Source organism: Oscarella lobularis, chromosome 17 (assembly GCF_947507565.1).
Source record: "Oscarella lobularis chromosome 17, ooOscLobu1.1, whole genome shotgun sequence".
NCBI classification, from domain to species: Eukaryota; Metazoa; Porifera; class Homoscleromorpha; order Homosclerophorida; family Oscarellidae; genus Oscarella; species Oscarella lobularis.
This window is the reverse complement of record NC_089191.1, coordinates 869,133-890,629: the sequence shown is the minus strand read 5'-3', so window position 1 is coordinate 890,629 and position 21,497 is coordinate 869,133. Positions and strand designations below refer to the sequence as shown.

General features: G+C 49.1%; 7 protein-coding genes and 1 long non-coding RNA gene across 11 annotated transcripts; 4 read left to right on the top strand and 4 right to left on the bottom strand.

Moving 5' to 3' along the window:
- Positions 1-47: 47 nt before the first annotated feature.
- Positions 48-5,302, bottom strand: LOC136197233 (nuclear pore complex protein Nup153-like). Its single transcript, XM_065986955.1, has 12 exons — positions 5,126-5,302; positions 4,703-5,071; positions 4,406-4,648; positions 4,302-4,349; positions 4,218-4,254; positions 4,057-4,151; positions 3,944-4,003; positions 3,673-3,883; positions 3,519-3,619; positions 3,295-3,468; positions 3,114-3,236; positions 48-3,057 (listed from the first exon to the last, which is right to left on the bottom strand). The coding sequence occupies exons 1-12, from the start codon at positions 5,228-5,230 to the stop codon at positions 163-165; spliced, it is 4,461 nt and encodes a 1,486-aa protein (XP_065843027.1). The 5' UTR covers positions 5,231-5,302; the 3' UTR covers positions 48-162.
- A 37-nt stretch (positions 5,303-5,339) lies between these two features.
- Positions 5,340-6,811, bottom strand: LOC136197078 (BTB/POZ domain-containing protein 10-like). The gene is made up of 6 exons (XM_065986761.1): positions 6,481-6,811; positions 6,111-6,334; positions 5,958-6,055; positions 5,812-5,911; positions 5,648-5,758; positions 5,340-5,595 (listed from the first exon to the last, which is right to left on the bottom strand). Exons 1-6 carry the CDS (start codon positions 6,777-6,779, stop codon positions 5,378-5,380), a joined length of 1,050 nt encoding a protein of 349 aa, XP_065842833.1. The 5' UTR covers positions 6,780-6,811; the 3' UTR covers positions 5,340-5,377.
- Positions 6,595-9,820, top strand: LOC136197079 (uncharacterized). The gene is made up of 10 exons (XM_065986762.1): positions 6,595-6,982; positions 7,036-7,059; positions 7,114-7,158; positions 7,219-7,346; positions 7,404-7,524; positions 8,789-8,836; positions 8,880-9,044; positions 9,114-9,230; positions 9,360-9,411; positions 9,496-9,820. Exons 1-10 carry the CDS (start codon positions 6,830-6,832, stop codon positions 9,681-9,683), a joined length of 1,041 nt encoding a protein of 346 aa, XP_065842834.1. The 5' UTR covers positions 6,595-6,829; the 3' UTR covers positions 9,684-9,820.
- LOC136197077 (filamin-B-like) lies at positions 9,279-12,868 on the bottom strand. The gene is made up of 2 exons (XM_065986760.1): positions 12,493-12,868; positions 9,279-12,441 (listed from the first exon to the last, which is right to left on the bottom strand). Exons 1-2 carry the CDS (start codon positions 12,839-12,841, stop codon positions 9,752-9,754), a joined length of 3,039 nt encoding a protein of 1,012 aa, XP_065842832.1. The 5' UTR covers positions 12,842-12,868; the 3' UTR covers positions 9,279-9,751.
- Positions 12,869-13,200: 332 nt separating this feature from the next.
- On the top strand, positions 13,201-16,326 carry LOC136197532 (probable ATP-dependent RNA helicase DDX43). Its single transcript, XM_065987316.1, has 17 exons — positions 13,201-13,473; positions 13,526-13,720; positions 13,779-13,818; positions 13,877-13,941; positions 13,998-14,079; positions 14,139-14,242; positions 14,404-14,578; positions 14,638-14,748; positions 14,813-15,055; positions 15,105-15,192; positions 15,252-15,311; positions 15,368-15,435; positions 15,498-15,607; positions 15,656-15,719; positions 15,777-15,851; positions 15,930-16,017; positions 16,081-16,326. The coding sequence occupies exons 1-17, from the start codon at positions 13,266-13,268 to the stop codon at positions 16,237-16,239; spliced, it is 1,935 nt and encodes a 644-aa protein (XP_065843388.1). The 5' UTR covers positions 13,201-13,265; the 3' UTR covers positions 16,240-16,326.
- Positions 16,315-17,073, bottom strand: LOC136197565 (uncharacterized). The gene has a single exon (XM_065987356.1). It carries the CDS (start codon positions 17,071-17,073, stop codon positions 16,315-16,317), a length of 759 nt encoding a protein of 252 aa, XP_065843428.1.
- Positions 17,074-17,462: 389 nt separating this feature from the next.
- On the top strand, positions 17,463-19,716 carry LOC136197623 (uncharacterized). 3 transcript variants are annotated; one of them, XM_065987429.1, is made up of 6 exons: positions 17,463-17,692; positions 17,757-17,866; positions 17,915-18,037; positions 18,096-18,338; positions 18,396-18,813; positions 18,873-19,716. In XM_065987429.1, the coding sequence occupies exons 1-6, from the start codon at positions 17,475-17,477 to the stop codon at positions 18,895-18,897; spliced, it is 1,137 nt and encodes a 378-aa protein (XP_065843501.1). In that variant the 5' UTR covers positions 17,463-17,474; the 3' UTR covers positions 18,898-19,716. The 3 variants fall into 3 exon arrangements, with proteins under 3 accessions (XP_065843501.1, XP_065843500.1, XP_065843499.1); XM_065987428.1 differs by having other exon boundaries at positions 17,936-18,037; positions 18,396-19,716; XM_065987427.1 differs by having other exon boundaries at positions 18,396-19,716.
- An 893-nt stretch (positions 19,717-20,609) lies between these two features.
- Positions 20,610-21,478, top strand: LOC136197148 (uncharacterized). 2 transcript variants are annotated; one of them, XR_010672451.1, is made up of 3 exons: positions 20,610-20,735; positions 20,788-20,858; positions 20,918-21,478. It is a non-coding gene; the product is annotated as an uncharacterized lncRNA (long non-coding RNA). The 2 variants fall into 2 exon arrangements; XR_010672450.1 differs by having other exon boundaries at positions 20,620-20,735; positions 20,785-20,858.
- The last annotated feature ends 19 nt before the right edge of the window (positions 21,479-21,497 follow it).

Here is a 21,497-nt window from a genome sequence, read left to right as displayed (position 1 = left end):
AACTACAACTATACCTAGTCAACATTCAAATGAATGGGCCCCCCGTCCCCCCGTCCCCTTTTACTTCCCCGTTACCTCGTGCGTGTTTTTTTTTCGTCTTCTGGTCCCAGTTAATCGGTTGCTGTATACATAGTCGGTCAAAAAGTCTGCTTGATAATCATTTCATTGCTTTCGTGGAAGTCGTCTCGTTGCCTTCTTGATTCTCCTGACCCCAGGCGCGCTCGCCTGTCCAGCGGAGAAAGGGTTCACTGACGGCGAGACCCCGCCACCGCCGCCGCCGCCGCCGCCGCCGCCACTACCAAACGCAAAACTCGCTGACGAGGATTTCGAAAAATCGAATCCCCCTCCGCTGGCAGCGTTTCCAAAAGGCGGTGGTGCCGCCGCCGCCGCCGACGCCGCAGGCTGGGGTGCTTGGGTGGGAAATTTGAATGGATTGTCCGAGAGAAGAGACGAGGAGGAGGGCTGCGACGTCGAACCGAACGCAACTGCCGGAGAATTTGATTGGCTACCGAATTGAAATATTTGAGGCGACGCCGTTGAAGGATTCGAGCTGTTGCCGGTGAAGCTGTACGGCGGCGGAGGCGCTTGCGACTGATTCGTATTGGCATTGAATAGATTACTGCCTTGCGTTTGGGAAGCACTGGAGAATTGAAAGAGGCCCGGGCTTGCCGTCGCTTCCGCCGAGCCGCCGAAGATGCTGCTGGGTTGAGCCGGCGCTGGGGCGGGATTAGCGTTCTTCGCCGCGGAGAACTGAAACGGAGAGGGCTTCGCTTGCTCCGCCGTCTTTGATAATGAAAACGACGCGGAATCGTTTCCCTTTGCACCGGTGAAGGAAAAGAGGCCAGGGCTAGAGCCGGCAGTCTTTGTATCGTTCGTCAACGAGAAGGAAGCCGGTTTGTTGGTGCCAAGCGCCGGCGGGGCGCTGCCTTGTTGCTGAGACGATGCACCGAATTGGATATTGAGTCCGCTGCTTGAACTCGACGTCGTCGTCGACGTCGTCGTCTGCGGACTGCCAAATAGAAGGCCCAGTTGGGAGGTGCTCGCCGGTCGCGGCGCGTCCAAAGTGAAGCCAAGGCTGCTCTTCGCGTTGGATTTCTCGTTGGAGAGCGTCTGTGGAACGCTGAGCCTGAAACCAGCGCTTTGGCCTTGACTAGAGGTCGTCACAGGAGCACCCAGTTTGAAGCCAACGCCGCTCTCAGCTCCCGTTTTTTCACCAGAGCTCGCCAGAGGAATGCCCAATTTGATACCGCCCCCTGCAACGTCGGTAAAACTTTTCGAGGGAGCGACGGGCAATTTGAAACCGGGGCTGCCCGTTTTTTCATTCAGAGGAACGCCCAGCTTGATGCCACCTCCTGCGACTTCGGCGGAACTCGACAGGGGAGCGCCGGTCAATTTGAAACCGAGGCTGCTCTGGGGTGCCGTTTTTTCGCTAGCGCTCGTCAGAGGAAAGCCGAGTTTGAGACCTCCACTTTGGGAGGCCCCTGCTCCTTCACTCGACGTCGTCATTGGAGCAACGGCTCCCAATTGGAAGCCAAGGCGACTCTGAATTCCCGTTTTCTCCGCAGACCCAACGCCCAGTTTCAAACCGCCGCTTTGAGCTCCTGTTCCCTCGCCGGGAACGCTCAATTTGAATCCGCCGCCTGATACCAGATTCAAGGCGGAGCTCTTCGTCGTTTGGGGCGCGTTTGACCCGAGCTGCAGCGCTGGCGGAGTCTTCGTTCGACTTTCCTTCAGCGCCGACTCAACGGTTAGTTGACCGGACGCGGCAAGTTGCGCAATCGTCGGCATCGGTTGAGACGCGCTGACGCTCTTCAGCTGAAAGCCGCCAGTAGAAGAGCCCCCCTTCGATGCTGCCACATCAGGCGCAGCTGTAGTAGTAGTAGTAGGCCCACTCTCTGATGTGATAGGAGCAAAGAGCTGACTCCGCGTCTCTGGCTCCGACGTCGCAGTGCCGCTAGCTTCCTTTGGCTTGAAACTCTCGCCCGCCGCCGGCTTGAGAGAGAATCCGCGAGATGCGCCAAGCGTCTTCTTCTCATCTCCTTCGTCATCCAACTTGTATCGTCCACCGCCGTGCTGACTGTCCTCGCTGTTTGCCTTCAGCAGACTGAAGCCCTTCTCTGACGTATTCCCAATGGTAGTGGTAAGCTTAAATCCACCAGGAGCTTGTGACGTTTCCTTCAGCAAGCCCACGCCTCCAGTGAGCTTGAATCCAACGGGTGCCGGCGTCTTCTCGTCGCCAGTGGATACACCGGTGCTCTGATCATCCGATTTCTTCCCGACCAATGAAAAAGCGCTGCTTCCAGCTTCGCTTTGACTTCCCAGTTTAAACGATCCCAGTTTGAATCCGCCGCCTTCGCCAAACTTTATACCACTCGTCGTCGTCGTCGTCGTCGTCGTCGTTGAGGAAGTGCTAGATGATTGTCCGAGCGTTGACGTGCTTGCGATTCCCTTTCTCGGTGTTTCGCACGCCTTGCACTTCGCCAAGTCCTTCTCGTTCTTCACCAAGCACGTATCACATGACCACGTGTCAGACAGTTGTTGGAGCCCGGGAAACAACGAGGTAGCAGCAGGCTGATCTGATTTAGGCTTCTCTTTTCTTGGCGCAGAGCAGGCTTTGCATTCATTCGATTCCTTCGCGTTTTTTACCAGACATTGGCTGCATTCCCATTGGCCTGCCATCGGCGCTTTGAGATTAGGAAACGCCGTTGCTGCGACGGCTGCAGGAGGCGGAGGAGGAGGAGGGAGAGGCTGCTTCTTCTTCGTTTGTTGCTTTTCTCTCGGCGTGGTGCAAGCCATGCATTCGCGCAACTCTTCCGCATTCTTCACAAGACACGTATTGCACTCCCACTTGGTCGAGTTTTTCTGCAGAAGACTGGAAAAGCCGAGTGACGAAGACGCTGGCGGATTCTTTGGTTTCTCATTGGCTGCTTCAGCTGATACCGACTTCTCTTCAGCTCTCGGTTTCGTAGAGGACTGACAACTCTCGGCAGTCGAGGCATTCTTCGTAGAACGTTCCTGAACCAAGTTGGGAAAAGCGAGCGGTGGTATAATAGAACTCTGAAGGAAAGACAAGAATCAGATCAACAACCTATTGCTATAACCAACAAACTCGCCTTTTCCCCAGCCGATATCTTTTGAGTAAGCGTCGACAACGGCTCTACAGGCTTGATTGACCCCGTACTAAGTCCAGACGCCTCTTTCGGTTTGCTAAACTCAAAGGAAATGCCTGCACTGGGCTAAAAAATCAACGCAAATCAGAGAGAAAATCCTTGGTGTGAGACTAGAGGCACCTACCTTGGCCTTGGCCTTTGCTCCAGTTCCCACTTCCCCGGGTTTCGAAAACTGAAAAGAAATACCCGGAGGCTTCGTTGCTGCAGCGACGGGCGCCGACGTAGAACTTCCCAGAGAAAATTTCGGCAATCCTCCACTGGCAACTGGAAAGGGAATAGCCGGCGGCAAATCAGAATCCTATTGGAAAATTGTGAGCAACATTAGACAGTCAAGACAATTGAACCCACTTCGTTTCTCTCTTCTTGTCTAACACTGGCATAATGTGCCGTTCTCTTAGGCGACTTCATTTTTCCTCCGCCGCCACTGCCACTAGTAGAAGTCTTTGGCACTAATCATCAAAGAAACGTTTGCTTAGGACTTTTGTCTTGATATATCTCATACCCTTTGCGATTATATTTTCCTCTGGTGAATGGACAGGAGTTGGAAACAGGTTCGATGATTCCTTTGACGTTTGCGGCAGCGTCGACAGGGGAATCTTGAGCGACTCGACGGGCGGAGGACGAGACGACGACAAAGAAAGATTGAGATGATCTTGCTTGATAAGAGTTCGTCTGGCCGCCGAAGCTCTAGATCGTCGAAGCCCAGAACCAAGCTTCACAAAGAGAAACAAACACTGGGAAACTAAGACCATTAAACTAAGAGCCAGACTTACAGAAAACGTTACAGGAGATTTTGAAGGAAATAAAACGGACTGAGGTATGCGACGAGCGTCCTTTGGAAACATCTCTTAGAAAGAAAAACGAATCGTTGGTCTTGTTTTCGTACCTCCAAGGGGCTTGATGCGGATTCAAGAGCTTCTAGAATTCGCTTCGCTGTTTGGCTCATTCCAGTATTCCCGTGGGATATATCATCGTCCCTTGCTATAGAGAAAAGAACACCATTCTCTTAGGGAAATCTCTCTCCACAGTCCACTATACTATACATACTGCAAAGTGGCTTGATTCTTTTCACTACTGGCTTCTCCTATTAAAAATAAATTAAAAATTAAATTATAGATTTTCTAAACCTACTTGGTTTAATTCCGGACTTAATTTTCGTCTTTTGACGCTAAGTGGCCTCTGTAAAGAGTATGAAAAAATCAGAAAAATGACGACGACACCGCGAAACGGTTTACGGTGGCAGACGCTCCCCCGTATGTAGTCCCTCCTCGATAGAACGACGACTGGAAAGGACTTTGCGACGCGACGAACGTCGAAACGGAGAATTCCGGTTGTTTTTGCGCGACTGGGCGCCGTTTGCGCTCGGTTGGAACGCGTTTCGATCGCGACGACGACGGCGTGAGGGAAAACGGGTTCGGAGTCGATCTTTCGAGGGGTCGCGCGCGAATTGGGACTTCGCTCGAGTCGTTCGAACGTTCCTTACGTCGAAAAATCGTTAGTTGGGCGTGAAATCGCCCCGTCGAAGTGCCTACCTTCTTATCTCTCACTAATTCTCGGTCAAAATGCCGGGTCGACGGGATCTCGCGATCCTCTCCGTGACGTCGGACGCGCTCTGATAGGCTCGCCTCGTTTCGGTCAGGTTGCCGGTCCCGCTCGTTCTCGATCGCGCGCGTTGGCGCGCTCGCTTCTTCCGGCGTCGTTTCCCGCTCGTTTTCCTCTCCAACGTCGACGGCATCATCCAAATCTCTTCTCGTCTCGCGAATTCGATCCGCAAAAGTAGGAATAGGCGGCGATTCGTTCGAATCGGGGCTACTAGCGCGCTTCTCCTCGCTCGATCCGCCGCTGAGAATTCGAAACGGCCACGTGGAGGCGACGTAGTCCTTAATTCGGCCGAAAAACCCCTTTAGAAAGCACTAGCGATTCGATTCGACTCGATTTCGACTCCCTTCGCTCACCGATTGGGGTTCCGACGGACGAGCATATGGCTTGGCGGCCCGATTTCGGCCCGATTTCGAGCGAATTTTGAGTCGATTTCGATTCAAATCGTCCCGATCGGTCATCTCGGTAGACTCGATACGTAGTAGGCGTCGAAAGAAACAACAAAGGGAATAGGAGAATTGCGAGAACTTGGAACGGTTGATATAAACGCGAACGAACCAACTTCCCGGATAAACACGAAAACATTTTATATTTTATATATATTTAATCTAATCCCAAAACTCGTGATCGGATAGGAGAGCCCCGCCTTCGGCGTCGGGCGGAACTTCCGCTTTGAATTTGACGCACTGAAAGTCGACGTGCCGACTTTTTCCCTCCTCTTTCTCCCACGACATTCTCACAAAGGGACGCTGAATGTAATTATAAATTACTTCCAGTCGATCGCTGTTCGGCCGAGTCCGTATCTTTTCCATGTGAGTGGGATAGCCTTAGAAAAAAAGATATGAGGCTTTCTCCCCCATTGACACGTGGTCTCTCACCTTCTATTCCTAAGCGTATCTTCTTGAGTCCTCTATCTTTGAGAATTTGCTTGGCAACGTCGCGATTTTCAACGTACTTCAGAAAGCGAACCATACGCGTGTTCCGAATGACTAATAAAGGTATATATAGAGTTAATTAATATTATAGAAAGTTCTGTACGAACTTTCCACGTATTCTTCTCCCATCATAGGCGGATGATCGGCATCCCAATTAACCACGTCGTCGTCCAATAGAACAACGATATGACACTCTCTCTCCCCACCCTTATAAACAAATATTTAATTAGTGAGACATAGTCTAATTTCTGACCTCCGCTGATTTGGTCATAGCTGGTATGACGCCTGATTCCACAAAGGCGTCAAAGACAGCTCTAGCCCCGTCATTAGACAATTCGTGCATCAACACCCCTTCCAAAAAATTAATCAATAAAAAAACGATTATGGAGCTTATGGTGGGATTTACGAAGGTCGTAGCATTTCACTGTCTCCGTGTGAAAGGGAATTAGAAAATATTCGCACGCTTCCTTCAAATCCGTCACGCTCACGTGAGACGGACACGTCATCACCCCGCACTTATAATACTCCAACAAGACTTTAAATATTGTCGTTCCAATTCCGCGAGCGACTTCGAAGTCTCCGCGCGAATTCGATTTCGTCACTTTGGAATCGAGAGCAGAGCCAAACATTCTGAAAAATAAATTAAATTCACCAATCATTATGATGTTTTTGTTAGAGAAAGAGGCGGGCTTATAATAACAATAGGTACATACTTTGTAGTTCTACTGTACACGGGGTCATATAGGAGGTGCAGTGTATCTATGGGACTCACTTACCTTCCAAGCATTGTGTTCGGTTTCGATACGAGAAGGCTTCTCGATACGACGAATTTCGTTCCGTCGACTATCAGATTGAGTTTGTCGGTCATGTTCGTCGCCGATTTGGGCGTGCAGACGATGATTTCGTCGTCGAAGCGACGATCGGCGTTCTCTTCGCCGGCGGGCGGCAATTCGATCTTCTTTTTCGGTTTCGGCGACGTCGAACGCGACTGCGACGTCTTGAGGATAGGTACGGGCGAAGCGCGTAGCGTGGCGGAGAAAATCGACGCCACTTCGTCGTCCTGTCCTGTTGCCATTCTTTCGTCCTACGGGATACAAAGCGATTCTCACACTCCCGTTTGTAAACATGCGTCCCGACGCTCTTTCTTGGATTCCTCGCTCGTTGAACTTCGTTTTCGCATCGGGAACGGTTGTCGTTGCTTTATTCGAGTTCTTTTCGCTTCCCCCCTTCTTCGATCTGGTCAACGATCAGAGCCTACTCAACTACACGGCGTTCGAGGTAAAACGAAGACCGTTCTGGCCACCGATCGCTTCATTGGAGTTTGAATTTAGAATGATCCGCGAAAAGACAAGGGAGTAAGTCGAGTTTTGAGAATCTAATACGTGAATATTCCTAATTGAATTTTCTAGCAAATTCGACGATTCATGGATGCTCCTATTCTCGCCAATGCAGTGGCAAGCAGTCCAATATTCAATTGAACGAATGAATGCCTATTAAAAAATTTTGAATTCTAGTTTTATTTCCTTTTGTGCGTTTGGCTTCGATTTCGCAGCTACAGCTACGTTCTTTCCATATTCATCGTTCTCATCTACTTCTTCTTCTTTCTCGTTCATTTTATAGCTGATGAGACTTTTAATTGGAAGTACGTTGATGAGGGGTCCTTTTAGTTCAATTAAGTTCTCATTGTTTTCCCCCCCAGATACTCCAATTCTCGTCTTCGCGGTGTCTACTTTCAGACGGCCGCTGTTGCCGCCTCTCTAGTCGCAAACATAATCGTTCTTCGATTGAGAAAGGGAGGAAAGATGGTGTTCAATTTCAAGGTCAAAGACGTAGAGGATTGTTTGTCTTGCTTCCTCCGCCCGTATCTTTTTAGAGGGTTCCTAGCTTTTTATCTAGGAGTAGTAGAGCCGCCTCGTGTCGCGTCTTTTTCAACGCTGGGGATATCATTTTATCGCATCTCCTCGCGCATTTTTAGTACAATTATACTGTGAAACGTGCACAGTACCGGACGTTTTTATCATACCCTGCCCATTGGTTAGGTAATTTGACGACAAACGGACCGAATAATGTACGCTGCGTAGCGTTTTTCGTCTGATTGTTTGCGTCTAGCGCACGTTTGACTTGCCCGTTGTACACTGTAGAACGGACGTAGCGCCTTGATTTGCTGACAAAGCGTATTGCCGTTACTGCGTATACGTTTGCTTTTGGCGTCCAAATAGTGACTGGATGTCTTTAGAATAGACTCACAATGCATTTCGCGGCCGATTTTTCGCTTCTATTTCGCGTATTAGGCCATTTCGTAGCAACGCGACGATTGACGTCATGCGTTGCTCAATGTCGCGTGACAGGGCGTATCTTGCGTACGTAGCACACATTCCGCTGTCGTTTTTCGCATTTCCAATTGAATTGCGACAAAATTTCGTTTGTTTTTGTTGTCAGAAATGCATTTGCGGCCGATACGAAGCACTTTTTGATTGTGAATAGCTGCAGTCGTGGGGTCCCAGTCGCGTATGAGTATAAATACCCAGCATTTACAAGTACTTATCAGATGGAGCAGAGCAGAGCTCGTGGCTAGGATAGAAGGGAGATTGGCAACACTCCCCAAGGCTTGAGGCACTATGACCCGGTGGTCGCCTCATTCCTCACTTGACAAGGGTGTAACATTGCACGCCTTCCTAGTTCTCGCATCTCTCTCCCAGCTCCTGGGCACCTCTGTCACCGGATAAACCTCCATAGCACCGTCTTCCGCGGGGTTTGTGTCAAGTGTCGATGTTTTTTGATGTTTTTTAAAATTCTATACGCGAGAAACGCGTTTTTTGAGCTTCTAGCGGTCAAGCTAAGCTTTTTTCCCCCAAAGGGGGACCCTTTGGCTAATCCACGAATATAGAAGTCCTTTACCCAAACCTTTACAGTTTAACGCTAGGTAACCTCGCCTCTATAATATTTTTCTTGGGGTATTGCTTCTAGCATGCTTCCAGACCCCTCTTCCCACACTTAGAATATTATTGGCAGAACTGCGCCTCCGAATCGATTTTGTTACCCCCTCTCTCCCCAGTCAATGCACCAATGATCTTTTCTGTGCAGACTCCGCTGCCTAAAGCTAAACGATCTTCTGACGAAGAGGAAATGAAGGTAACGTTTTTTTATTTTGTTGGATATTTGTATTGTGCTCTAGGTCATCATTCCGCCCAATCATTGGCTCTCTATTCTGTGGAATTTCGTTGCTCTATTCATACCGGTCTTCCTTTGCCTCATCGTCTGGTTCTTCCGCATGTACATGTCGTTTGCCTGCTTTTCGTCATCTTCAGACATTCTCATCTTCTGCGAGGTCTCGCAACAGGTGCGTCAAGGATTGGGTCTGCATTACACAGGAGAGAGCTAGCCGTGACTTAATCGAATGCCTTTCTAGGTTCAGTGCTATCCGTGTGGATCCTGCACTACTTCAGGCATCAATAGCTGCTCAATGACGAATCGTTCATCTATATTCCACTGTCTCTCGCCTATGGCCGATATCAACGCAGACAAGGTGAGCCTGAACGCATACGCCCGTTCACACTTAGTGAGGCCCCCTTGCTTAAAAATAAGCCCGTCCTAAAGACCAGACCATCGATTCTCCAAACGAGACCATTTCAAAACGAATCCTCTTCTTGCTCAGGGAGCAATCTGCCTATTCAACTACAACGTTGGCTGGTTCACCTTCCTACTCGGTACGAGTTACGATTCTCTTCTGGTTTTTTCCACGAGCGTAGCGTTCTTTCCTCCTCTTCCCCCTCCTCTTCTTCCTTCTCTAGTCTTTGCCTTTATTGGCGGTCTCTTCTTCTTTTTGCTCACCTTTATGAAAGGCATAACCAATTGGGTTTTACTGGGCGGCTATCGATTGTACGTCTCCTGTTTGAGACGTCATCACGCGTGGAAAACGTCTCGCCGTAGAAATACGCCACTTCATCCGTCGGTCAATTTAATACAAGAGGAGGCCTAGAGCGTCCTTTTCTACACTATTTTTGTACGTTATTTTTGGCACCTTGACCTTGGGCTTCTTTTTTTTTTCTAAAAAACATCTGGTCGTCGTCCTGTGAGAAATTTCCTCCCCGGTAGACCCGTGGGAGAAAAAGACAATTCCTGTGTTCTTTTCAAATCGAATTCGTGATAAAGAGGGACGTGTGATTCTTCTTCGTCTTTCGATACTTTCTTCTTCTTCTTCTCTTTTTTTCCCTTCCTACTTGGCTTCGTCGCAGCATCCTTACGCGCTTTAAACGACGAGGACCGATGACGACTGTTCAGGGGTCTGTGCTGATAATAAGACTGGGATGACTGACGTATTTCGCTCCGCGGCATTGCTTGAGCGCTCTCCGCAACGAGGCTATCTTTCGCGTATCGCACGGGCAGCGTTCGAACCCTGGCAGCCTCCCCGTACGGACTATCGCTTCCCTCCGCGGGAGCCATGGCTCGTTCTAGGGCCTCTCGCGCCGCTTTTTCCTCTACCCTCTTCCTTTCGAGCATTTCTTCTTTCTTTTTCCTTCTCTCTGCCCTTTCCGCTCTTTCTTGCATTCGCTTCTCCTTCTCCTCCTCGCGCTTCTGCTCCGCTTCTGGGTCGCGAATTCGAACGGGAAACGGGCTTCCGGGCACATCGCAGTCGGCCCATCGGACTGAAATGTGATAATCGCCTTCTTCTTTTGGATTATACGTCGCATTCAAGTAGCGCGGATCGCTCTTGTCGTGCTCCAAGTGAATTTTAAACGAGCCCTTAACCCCGCGCACTCGAACGCTTAATAGTCCGACTCCCGCCTCGCGCGTGTCGATACGAAACTCCCCGGGCTCGTCGACCGTTCCATCATTCAATCCTGGCCCGTCAACGACAACCCGACTGGCGTCGGGCCCCGGCCAAACCCGGAAGACGTACGGAGTATCAGGGATGGGTTGCCGCGCCCAGCGCACGTGTAACGCGTAGCGGCACTTGCCGTCTTTCGGCGTAAACTCGAGTTTGTATCGTCCATTACTTACTTTTTGACAGTCGAGTTTCGTGACCTCGTGTTTTTGACTGTACGTCGCCGCCGCCAATCGGCCGGCACCGGCGTTTGTCGTGTCGACATAAAACGTTAACGTTTTTCCAGATATCTTGTGCTTTGTCTTGTCCGGATGAAAGACGCATTTCGCCGCCATGGGCTTTTCCCTTATCGTCAACTTAGTCGGCATCCCGGGAATCAGCTTTCCGTAGAGGGAAACTTGTATAAGATAAGCCCCCGGTCGATCGGCGACGTATTCAACGTCGTACGTTCCGTCTCCGTTATCTATCAAATCAACATCGGCGGCTGTAGCGACGCCCTGTACGGCGACGGTGAGCGCGTCATTGTCAAGGAGACCGGCAGCGGGGGCGCGAACGGTAAACCGGTATCGCGTGCTCGTGTAACCAAGCGACAAAGCTTTCTCGTTGCCGTCACTCGCGGGAGCGACAGTGCAGCGCGCCGCTTCCTCAACGGGATCAATGACGTCGAATCTAATAGGCGCGTCCGGCACCGGATGACCGTTAAAGGTTATTCCCATTGCGGTGGAGCCGGCGACTTTGGGAACGAATGCGTACGTGTATAGCTTACCGACGCAGCGCGTTTCCACCTCATCGCCATCAATTGTCACGTTGAGTTTACCGTTTCCCGCTTTGCTACAGTCCACCGTAACTTCCACCCGCTCCCTGACGAGAGCGCGCGTGTTGACGCTATTGATTCGACATTGAGTCGGATCGTAAACGTCGACGGCAAAGGGCGACGATGGAACGGATTCATTAGCAAGTCTAACGTCAACTTCGTACGGCCCCGCTTCGGCGCACGTGTACTTCACTTCGTAAACGCCGTCGGATTTTTGCTCCGTTGTCGCCTCGACGACGACGGCACCGTCGTCTTTTTTCTTCACGTTGACGACGATTTTGTCGTCGATTTCACCCGCTCGACTTCCGTCGATTACAAAACGTGCCGGTTTTCCGACGATCGCCTTTTGCAGACCGACTCCCGAGCAAAGACACTCGCCAGGAAGCGGACGAAGCCGTGCCGTCTTAAACTGAGCAATATACGTAATGACGCTCATCTCGTCCACTTGAGGATCAAAAATATCTTCGGCTTTAATCAATTTATCAACTCCCAGTCGATATTCGGCCTCGTTCATGGCTTTTTGTAAATTCTCGAGTCCATGTTCCGGCACCATAGTTTCGTAATCGGGCAGAAGTTTATTGTGAAGTCGATGCATGAGAGTCGCCAACGCTATGCCGTCCCGCCAATCTGTCGTAAAATTTGAGATGTCGAGCTCTGGTAGAATGAGTCGTATCCACTGGAGCAACTGCTCCTTAGCCGGCTCGACGAAATAGGATAAATACGTCATGACGCTTCGTTCGTCGACGTCCGGAGCGACGAGATCTTCCGGTTCGATTACCTGCGGCACGGCGAGATGTTCCTCGGCGAGATCGAGTCCGAGACGAACGTTTTCGACCTTGTTCGACGTCGGTAAGTCGAGATAGTCGGGACAGAGACCCGGGCGAAGATTCTCGACGAGGCCGCACAGGGCTCGACCGTCCGTCCAATCGGTCGTCATGTTCGTGATCGTTAGATCGGGGAGAAGAGCGTTGGTCCACGTTAGGAGGATTTTTTTCGAGGATATGCGCGTGTTTCGCGTTCCGATTTGATAGTGCTGTACGAGCGTCCATATGAGCCCAAGAGTCAGCTTGAGATTTCCTTGATAGATGTCTTGGGGACCTTTAGACTCGGACGATTATCCTATATATTGACGTCGTCTGATTCTCTTACCGATGTTGACTGTACGTATTCCCTCCTGTTCGATGAATTTGAGAGCTAGTTCGATGTTCTCGAGCTTCTGCACTTCTAATCGCGGATTCTTCGTGTATCCGCGGACTTTTTTGCCGCCGGTGAGGCCCTCGGCGAGTTCGATGAGCAGGAGACCGTCTTGCAGGTCTTCTGCCCAATTGCGTACTTTACGAAACGACTGTTTCTTATCGTCGTGGTCATTGTCTTCGTTAGCAGAAGTGCCACGCCTTTGTTTACTGAGATGAACGTTCATCCAGTTCGAGAACGTCTTGCTTTGCGTTTGCATCCATCGCTTTTCGCCAACATTTTTGGATACTCGGTGACTGTTCATCTCAGCACCGTGACTCCAGCTGGAGAGGAAAAGGTATGATGACGAGACAAATGCAAATCACCGTGGGATAAGAACGTGATCAAGGCGTGCGCCATATCAACCTTGCAAATCATTGCGACTAGCTTATTCGAGGTCAGTGGATTGCTTAGTCTTTTTTTATTAGCCAAAATAGATTGATTTACATGTACAGTACCACGTGAATTACGTATGACGTAATGGGAGTAATAACAACAAGAATTCACTTTCCCCCCATTTTTTCAACCTGATTTGCAGTTCTTTTGTCCGAGCTTTTCTCCCTCGACCCTTTAGACGTCAATACGTGGGCGGGTCAACTGTTTATCGTTTAGCTAGCGCGCGATACGTCACAAAAAAGCACGCGTCCGCAGTGCTCTCGCCCCCCGACTTCGCACGCGACGCTAAAACGATGACAAGCGACTGGATCGAGAGCGAACCAGCTCCAATCAGTTTCCCAAGCGCTCCATTTTACGGAGCGCCGTCGCGAGGGGCGCCGCGCGGCCGAAGACAAGCAACGGCGCCAAGACCCGACTTCATCGCCTCCACAGCAAGATCCGAAGGCTCGACGTCGACTCTATGCTTCGACGTTCCCGAAGAGACCGTGGGACGAATTATCGGTAAAGGAGGTGCAAAAATTCAAAATGGCCGACAGTAATCCACGTTTTCAAGGTCGCGGCGGCGCGAATATACGCGAAATCGAATCGTCGACGGGCGCGCGAGTTCGAATCGATCGCGATCGACATCGAGGCTACGGCGGCGGCGGCGGCGACGTGCGCGTCGTCATTCACGGATCGGCGAGCGAGCAACGGGCGGCGAAAGATAAAGTCGACGAATTGAGCGGAATTCGACGAAGCGGAAGTGGAGGTCTGTTTTTTTGCAGGTTTAGCGCGCGTTGCGTGATACGGTTTTTTCAATTTTTTAGAGGCTCCGTTGGAGTTTGGTTCGTCTGTGGCTGTGGCTAAGTGCGCGTGTATATAGGGTATAGGGACGTTTGCATTTTTCGTGTTTTAATTAATTAAGACCTCGTTTTGATTGGGCGGCTTTGCATGCTGGAAGCGCTGAGCTCGTAGCGAGGAAGTGGGAAGGTGATTGAGAAAATAAGATTAAAAAATCAATAATTAACTAAGAATTTTCCTATTAGGACTTGCACCTATTGTTAAGGAGTTTTACGTTCTGCATCCAGACGTTGCTGGAATGAGTTCCCAAGAAGTAGAGGACTTTAGGTGGACGCGGCAACAAAAGCAATAGGGGGGGAAAAACCAGAAGCAATTATTTCATTTAGAAAAATCAATAACAACATATCTGCAAAAAACTTGACTGAGAAGATGAAAGATCGGCCTATTCCAAATCCCATTCGCACGTTCAGAGAAGCCTTTGAATCCTATCGTAAGAGACAATAAAGGGGAGGGTTTCCCATATTGGCTACGAGCTAGTAGAGCGAAGATTCAGTAGCTCAGGCAGTGCGCTTGTTGTCCCATAGGCGACATATAGGGCGCTCCTTCAATCCTATATTATTGTACCTACGTACTTATGCCGGATATCTTTAGCTGACATTATGGCTGAATTGGAAGCGTCTGGTTTCGAGAAACCGACTCCAATTCAGTGCCAAGCGTGGCCGGTCATAATGCAGGGTAGCGATTTGGTTGGCATAGCGCAGACGGGCACGGGCAAGACGCTCGCCTTTCTTCTGCCCGCTTTTATTCACATTGAAGGCCAAGTGACGTAAGAGTCAAAAAGTGTAGGTTCTCTACGTTTTGATAAGAGCACTCGTGCATGGATAGACCGCGGGCTCAACGCGACGGACCCACCGTGCTCGTGCTGAGTCCGACGCGCGAACTCGCACTTCAGATAGAATCCGAAGTGAAGAAATACAAATACAAAGGCATACGATGGTATACCCCCCTTCTTTAATTAGAATCGAAATAAATCCATAGCGATAGCCTCTCCTCCTATTAGCGTTTGCGTATACGGCGGCGGAAATCGTCGCGAGCAAATCAACATCGTTTCGCGAGGCGTGGAAATCGTCATAGCAACGCCCGGCCGTCTGAACGACTTGCTCATGAGCGGTCGACTGTCGGTGCGAAGCGTCACCTATTTGGTCTTAGACGAAGCCGATCGCATGCTCGACCTCGGTTTCGAACCTCAAATACGTAAAATCCTCATGGATATTCGCGACGATCGCCAGACAATTATGACGAGGTTTCCCCCTCCGAATCGAATAGAGGCGTTTCGTTGTATTAGTTATTAGTGCCACGTGGCCGCCGGAGGTTCGTCGCATGACGGACATGTATTTGACGGATCCCGTTCAAGTCAACGTCGGCTCGCTTAATTTGGCCGTGAGTTATATATAGTTTATAGATGATTTTTTCGTTTGGGGGATTGGGTCGCTCTCTAGGCGGTGCACACAGTGACTCAGCTGGTTGAAATGATAGGCCAAGATGAGAAGAGAGAACGGGTACGGAAATGAAATCCCCATAGATAGGCGTGCATATATTTTTGATGCACCTGTAGATTATAACGTTTATCTCCGAAATGGGCGAGAACGATAAGGTGATCGTTTTCGTTGGACGCAAAGCGACGTAATGAATCAATACACAAGACAAATAGTCTCTGCTAGAAAGTTCCCTTTCTACGTGTACAGAGCCGACGACGTTGCTAGTGATCTCAGCCTACAGGGCTATAGAATCGAATGCATACACGGTGATAGAGATCAGATGGATCGCGAGCAGGCATTGGAAGACTTCAGAACAGGTCTCCTCTTTTAGCGTATATAGAGCGTAGTTGATTCGTTGTGTCCAGGATACGTCAAGGTTTTGATTGCCACCGACGTGGCGTCTCGCGGTCTCGACGTGAAAGACATCACGTAAAGATAGATAGAGACTTAGGCTTTTGAGTTGTGAGGATGTATACCAATATTTAGCACGGTTATCAACTACGATTTTCCGAGAAATATTGAGGAGTACGTCCATCGCGTTGGCCGAACGGGAAGAGCGGGGTAAGACTAGAAAATATTGCATACGTATGGTACCTTTCCTATAAGCGCAGTTGGCCTACATCTATTACTTTACTTTAGTCGTTCAGGCACGTCGCTCACACTGATGACCAGAGAAGACTGGAAGCATGCTCAAGACCTCATTGACATCTTAGCTGAAGCAAGCCAGGTACCACCTCTCCCTCCCCTTCACGCACACGTACATACACATACCTCTACCCCCCAACCGAAGGTCGTGTCAGAAGAACTCGTTGGCATGGCAGAACGCTATAAAGAAGCAAAGAAAAAATGGGGTTCAGACGGAGGCGGCCGCGGGCGTCGTTTCGGGGGCCGAGGCGGCCGCTCTTTTGGCCACAGAGGCGGTTTCTCCCTCGCTAGCAAAGCCTGGTGACTTCACAGTTTATTTACGCTCAGAGTTGCGTTCCATATACGTAAAACTTAAACAGAGAGAGTTCAATTAAGGAGTTCAAGGATTGAAGCCTCCGCTGCCGCTGACTCGGTGCATCACTCCAGACGTTTTTCGCTTGAGACTTTCGATCAGCGTCTTCGCGCTCATCTGTCGTCGATTTTCGTGTCGATATCTCGCTTTGGCGACGAACGATTCGAGTCGTTCGCCGCCGTCGTCCTCGTACATTTTCCCCACGAGTATCCATCCCTGTTCGGCGTCGTCGGTCGACGGCGCGCTCGGCTGGAGCGTGAGTCGGCAAGACGTTTCGCGGAAATTGTCGTTTGGGAATAAAGCGTTCACTTTGACTCGGCGCGTGCCGCCGCGGCTGTCAATTGTGACGTCAGCGCGACGAGCCGTCTTTTCGTTGACGACCCGATGGAATGCGCGACCGATTGCGATTTGTCGTGTAACTGTATATTCCAGTGCCGATTCCGAGTCTTTGACTGGGACGAAGATCCATTTCATGAGGGTTGGTCGTTTGATTTTGTGGTTGACCAGTAGGCATTTGTCCTCTGTCGCCTCTTCCGCGTACAGGGGGGAGAATAGGACTTCGAATTCTTGACGAGGCAGGAGCTGGGCTACTTGACTCACTTCGGCGGCGTGTGGCTCGCTGTTGCGGTACTGCGATAGACGATTGGATGTCAGGAAACGGGCTTGACGTTTCTGCTGGGGAAGGGCGGGCGGTGCAGATGCGTCATTCAAATCGGGAGGTTTCACGTGGATTATTCGAGGCGGGTTTGCTTCGGATCCACGCCGCCTACTCACTGCTACTCCCATGGTAGAGAAGGCAGCTCGAATGACGTAGGATTTGCAGCGAACGAGAAGAGTTTCTATGGAAACGGCATTCTTTAGCAGCTCTGTCATTTTCACAGGTACTACTATGTAGTTACTGTATTGGACATGCAATCACTAATACAGTAATCCTTGAGATGCAACGTTTAGTTTTAGATTCCACGTCCTCATGCAGAATGTTACTTGACAACAATTGGGGTAAAAAGAGCCAAAAGAATCGCCGTCTTTCTGTGGTTTGATCTGGGTACCGGCGCTCCATGGCACCGTATCTCTCTCCGTCTTTTCTTTTGTTGGTTTTACATCTGATTGACGAAAGGTAAACGTGGGTGTTTTAGTAACGCACGCAAGAAAGTCCCCATTTGAGATCTCACAACTCGACTATAATCATGCTGAAGACAATAGCCGCCGTTAGTTTTGCCACGGCAGGCGGCCTTTGGTTTATTAGGAAATTGTTGGATTCCCAAGAAGAAGCACAGCCCACATGCCGCGCTATACTCCGCGAGATCGACCTATCAGATTTTGTCGGTGAGACTCGTCACCCTCCGAATTCAGTTCGCGCCACAAACGTTTACCCGCGCGGCTGCTATGTCAGTGCTCCAAAAAGGTTTGACAGGGTCGCCTACCCATACTCGATTGATTTATTTTTGCTGTTCGTCTTCTGTACGTAGTCAAGCGGAAGACACAAAATTGCCAAAGCAAAATGACGATGACTCGCCCGATCACGTTTATCATGGGTCGCTGTTAGCTGAGCCTATGGTCCCAGCGGCGGAAGAAAAACGTAAGATTTCAGTCAAGTACTACAGTACCTAATTCTGATTGTATTGAGGCGACTTCCCTGTTGTCTTAGCAAATAGACCAACGACGTCAGAAAGCGTACGCCGGCAAGGCACGAAATCGTCAACGCAAGCTAAGCTTCAATATCCCACTGCATCTAAGGTCCCAACCGAAAGTATGCGTAAGATTTCAGTTATTATTCTGGTAAGTGACTTTCGGCCTTTTTGTCACAGAACTTGAAGCTGACAGACACATGACGCCAAAGCATGATGTACCGACTAAAACATCAACTCGCGATCATAGACAAGACGAGAACCTCGACGTTCCTTCCCAGCCAAAGGCAATTGTTGGAGCAGCCGCAAAGCAGGGGAACTTGAGTCCTCAGCCTAAGTTCCAAGAGCCAAGTCGATCTCCAGAGCCGGTTGCTGCTACAGGTCACGACGGCAGAAAAGGCCCTACCTCACGAACAAATCGACGTAATTCTGCTACACTGATTTAGGTGCCTATCCTATTCTGCAGACATTACCTTATAGGCCATGACAACGACGACGACGATAATTTGGTGCTTGAAGAGTTCGGACCCGACTGGGTCGACTTGCGCCACAGCGAGGATATTGTAAGCCGGCCGGCTTGGAAAATTATAGTAGCGCCTCGGCCCGGTTTTCACGACGTGCTTTCCAAAGGAGCCGTTCGAGAAAGAATACGTAAAGTCACCTCGCTTGACATCGGCACAGACAAAAGCTTTTCAAGAGACAATTACCATGGAAGCACTGCTATCTCAATTGTAGCAAACTCAGAGAAAGCCAAAGAAGTCAAAGAACTTGTTGAGCTAGCTCTGAAAGGATACCACTATCGTCAAGAGTCGTTTCGTTTACGCAGGAAAACTCTCAAATCGAAAAAGCAATGCGACAGGAATAGGATTATTAAGGAGATAAGTGAGGAAGCGAGGAGGCAAGCAATGGAGAACTTGATAAAATTTTATAACTTTAATAACAAACTATGCTCGTTAGACCTTCACGAGCTTATGGTTTCTGAAGTTGAAAGCGTACTACAACGTCGCTTTGAGGATTACTGTCTGTGGTTAGAGCAAACGCCTGAAAGCAAAAGAGGCGCGCAAGACTGGTTAGAAATTGTTGTTGGGAGAGGAATTCACTCAGAGGATGGCGTACAGAAATTGAGGCCAGAGGTCGAAGACTTACTGCAGCAATGGAAGAAAGAGAAGTGGTACAAGTTGGCCGAGCCAGACACTAGTATCGAAGTTCTCAACAAAGGATGTCTGCTTGTGATATATTCACCGTATAGAGGAGGGGAGAGAAGGGGCATGGCTCATTTCTATTGTGATGAGTGCGAAAAGGGTTGGATTTCAGAATGGGCATGGCCTTCCGGAGCAAAGCGGCAAAAGTGCGGTGGGTGCAAGAATTTCTGCAAACCGATGAAATTCTGCGAACCGTTTCGCACCAAACACGTTGGCACCAAACACGTTGGCAACAACGCTGAATCGCGCGAGCACCGGGCAAGCCTTTGTGAACGATGTCTTGCTCTACAAAGGAGGCATGGCGAGCACATGCGATGCATAGATCAATAGTCAGTCACGGTACATTGCCGGTAGAAGTGCGCGTAGTTATACCGAGTCGCCGGCTATCAATACGTGCGAACTGGAAAGTGAGAGCCAATTTACGACTGCGCGTTGAGATTGCTAATAATCGTCGTCAATCACGAGTAAGTACTTTAGTGGGGTTCAGATCAAAGTTTCCTTAGTTAGTGTCATGGTGACTTCACTTGACTTATCGCTCTATCTTTCTTCTATTGTTCTTTCTAATAATTGACAAAAGGCACGTTTATTAATTAATTAACGCACGCAAGAGAGTCCCACGCATTCATTAGTCCATCTCACAAATGATAGCCGTTGGTTTGTTTCAGTGCAATTGCGTTTTGCCTTTGGCGCTGCACAAAGAAGTGGTTTTATACTAGGCAAAAACGTCCGGTGCTATATGTTGCGTTCAGGCTCCGACGGCGAGTCGGTACTGAGAACGTTTCAAGTTCCACTGGCAGCAGGGTCGCGCACAAATTGAAGTTTACTTAGATAAAGTTGCTCTGTCGTCTTCTACTTATATAGCTTGAGAACTATAGACTTTTATGGTTATCGTGTTAGTCAAGTTAAAAGCGCACTTGAAGACCACTTGGAGAGGTACCACGTTTGGTTAGACTCGACACCTCCAGGCAAAAAAGGAGTACAACATCGGCTAAAAATTATTGTTGGAGCAGGAAACCACTCTATTGATAACATTCAGAAATTGAGGCCAAAGGTTCAAGAGTTACTGCAGCAATGGAAGAGAGAAGGGAAGTATAAGTTGGGCGAACCTGGGACCAGTGTTGAAGTTCTCAACAAGTGATGTCTTCTCGTCATATATTCACCTTACAGAGGACCACACGTAGAGGGCACCGCTCATTTCTATTGTGATGGATGCGAACACGGTTGGGTTTCAAAAAAGGCATGGCCAAACTCTAACCAAAAGTGCAAGCATTGCAATAATTTCTGCAAGCCACTGGAATTTAGCGCATGCACCGTGATGTGTACACTACACTGTACTAAATTAGTACAAAGTTACATTCTGCGATGAGTAGGTCAATACGATTGAACGCAAGTATGCGTTTTCAAGTTAATTAATTAAGTTATCATTCTTTCTGTTGTCGATTTTACATCTCATTGACGAAACGTAAAACGTGGGTGTTTTAGTATAACGCACGCAGGAGAGTCCCCATTTGAGACGACGACAAGAAAATGTTCACGATAGGAACATGCAGCAGCAGTCATTACTGTAACTTGTACGATTGCATATTGCCTTAAGAAATGGTATGAACAAGAACAACCGGTATATACGCTACTCAACGGATCATTTCTAAGTTGTAACACTCATTCAGCAGAGTCTTCTTCCAACTCACGTAGGACAAGACACAGCCGGTGCAGCTAGTGTACCTGTAAGAAGTTCAAAAAGGTTAGTTCAACAGGGTCGCCTACTGGTGAATTCAAGTTTTTTATAGCTATTTCATGCAGGTTTAGTTTATGTAGAAAGACGTTTGTGGCCTCAATAGAACTTCACGGTCTTCGTGTGTATGAAGTTAGAAGCGAACTTGAAAATTGCTTTAATCAATACCACTCTTGGTTAGATAAGACACTTGTAAACCAAAGAGGTACACAGGACTTGTTAGAAATTATTGTCGGGGCAGGAAACCACTCGAAAAATAATATACAAATATTGAGGCCAGAGGTTGAAAGAATACTACAGCAATGGAAGGAAGACAGAAAGTATAAGTTGGCCGAGGCTACAAGTAGCATTGAAGTTCTTAACAAGGGATGTCTTCTTGGAATATTTTCACGTTACAGGGGAAAGGTGAAATGTGGCCCTGCCCAATTCTATTGTAATCGATGCGACAAGATGTGGTATTCAAAAAAGGCATTGCCTACGCATAGCCAGAAGTGCAATGGATGCAAGAGTCGCTGCAAACCACTGAAATTTGGCAAACCGTTCAAGTCGTCACGGCGGTGACAACAGTGAAAGGCTTTTGTAAAGGCAGCTTGTAATATATGCACCATTGCGAAAGAAATTGAAAACGAACACATACACGTACACTCT

Excerpts from the sequence above, each read along its gene's own strand:
- LOC136197233 (XM_065986955.1), bottom strand. The coding sequence starts at position 5,230 with ATGACCGATCGGGACGATTTGAATCGAAATCGACTCAAAATTCGCTCG. Across the intron at positions 4,152-4,217 it reads AAGAATCAAGCCACTTTGCA|CAAGGGACGATGATATATCC; the intron begins GTATGTATAGTA and ends TTTTCTCTATAG. Across the intron at positions 3,884-3,943 it reads AATCTCCTGTAACGTTTTCT|CTTGGTTCTGGGCTTCGACG; the intron begins GTAAGTCTGGCT and ends CTCTTTGTGAAG.
- LOC136197078 (XM_065986761.1), bottom strand. The coding sequence starts at position 6,779 with ATGGCAACAGGACAGGACGACGAAGTGGCGTCGATTTTCTCCGCCACG. Across the intron at positions 5,759-5,811 it reads GGGAGAAGAATACGTGGAAA|TCATTCGGAACACGCGTATG; the intron begins GTTCGTACAGAA and ends TACCTTTATTAG. Across the intron at positions 5,596-5,647 it reads GATACGCTTAGGAATAGAAG|GCTATCCCACTCACATGGAA; the intron begins GTGAGAGACCAC and ends TTTTTTTCTAAG.
- LOC136197079 (XM_065986762.1), top strand. The coding sequence starts at position 6,830 with ATGCGTCCCGACGCTCTTTCTTGGATTCCTCGCTCGTTGAACTTCGTT. Across the intron at positions 7,159-7,218 it reads CTATTCTCGCCAATGCAGTG|TTTTATTTCCTTTTGTGCGT; the intron begins GCAAGCAGTCCA and ends TTTGAATTCTAG. Across the intron at positions 9,412-9,495 it reads CTGGTTCACCTTCCTACTCG|TCTTTGCCTTTATTGGCGGT; the intron begins GTACGAGTTACG and ends TTCCTTCTCTAG.
- LOC136197077 (XM_065986760.1), bottom strand. The coding sequence starts at position 12,841 with ATGAACAGTCACCGAGTATCCAAAAATGTTGGCGAAAAGCGATGGATG. Across the intron at positions 12,442-12,492 it reads AATACGTACAGTCAACATCG|GTCCCCAAGACATCTATCAA; the intron begins GTAAGAGAATCA and ends CCGAGTCTAAAG.
- LOC136197532 (XM_065987316.1), top strand. The coding sequence starts at position 13,266 with ATGACAAGCGACTGGATCGAGAGCGAACCAGCTCCAATCAGTTTCCCA. Across the intron at positions 15,193-15,251 it reads TCGGCTCGCTTAATTTGGCC|GCGGTGCACACAGTGACTCA; the intron begins GTGAGTTATATA and ends GTCGCTCTCTAG. Across the intron at positions 15,608-15,655 it reads ATTGGAAGACTTCAGAACAG|GATACGTCAAGGTTTTGATT; the intron begins GTCTCCTCTTTT and ends CGTTGTGTCCAG.
- LOC136197565 (XM_065987356.1), bottom strand. The coding sequence starts at position 17,073 with ATGGGAGTAGCAGTGAGTAGGCGGCGTGGATCCGAAGCAAACCCGCCT.
- LOC136197623 (XM_065987427.1), top strand. The coding sequence starts at position 17,475 with ATGCTGAAGACAATAGCCGCCGTTAGTTTTGCCACGGCAGGCGGCCTT. Across the intron at positions 18,038-18,095 it reads ATCTAAGGTCCCAACCGAAA|AACTTGAAGCTGACAGACAC; the intron begins GTATGCGTAAGA and ends TTTTTGTCACAG. Across the intron at positions 18,339-18,395 it reads TACCTCACGAACAAATCGAC|GCCATGACAACGACGACGAC; the intron begins GTAATTCTGCTA and ends ATTACCTTATAG.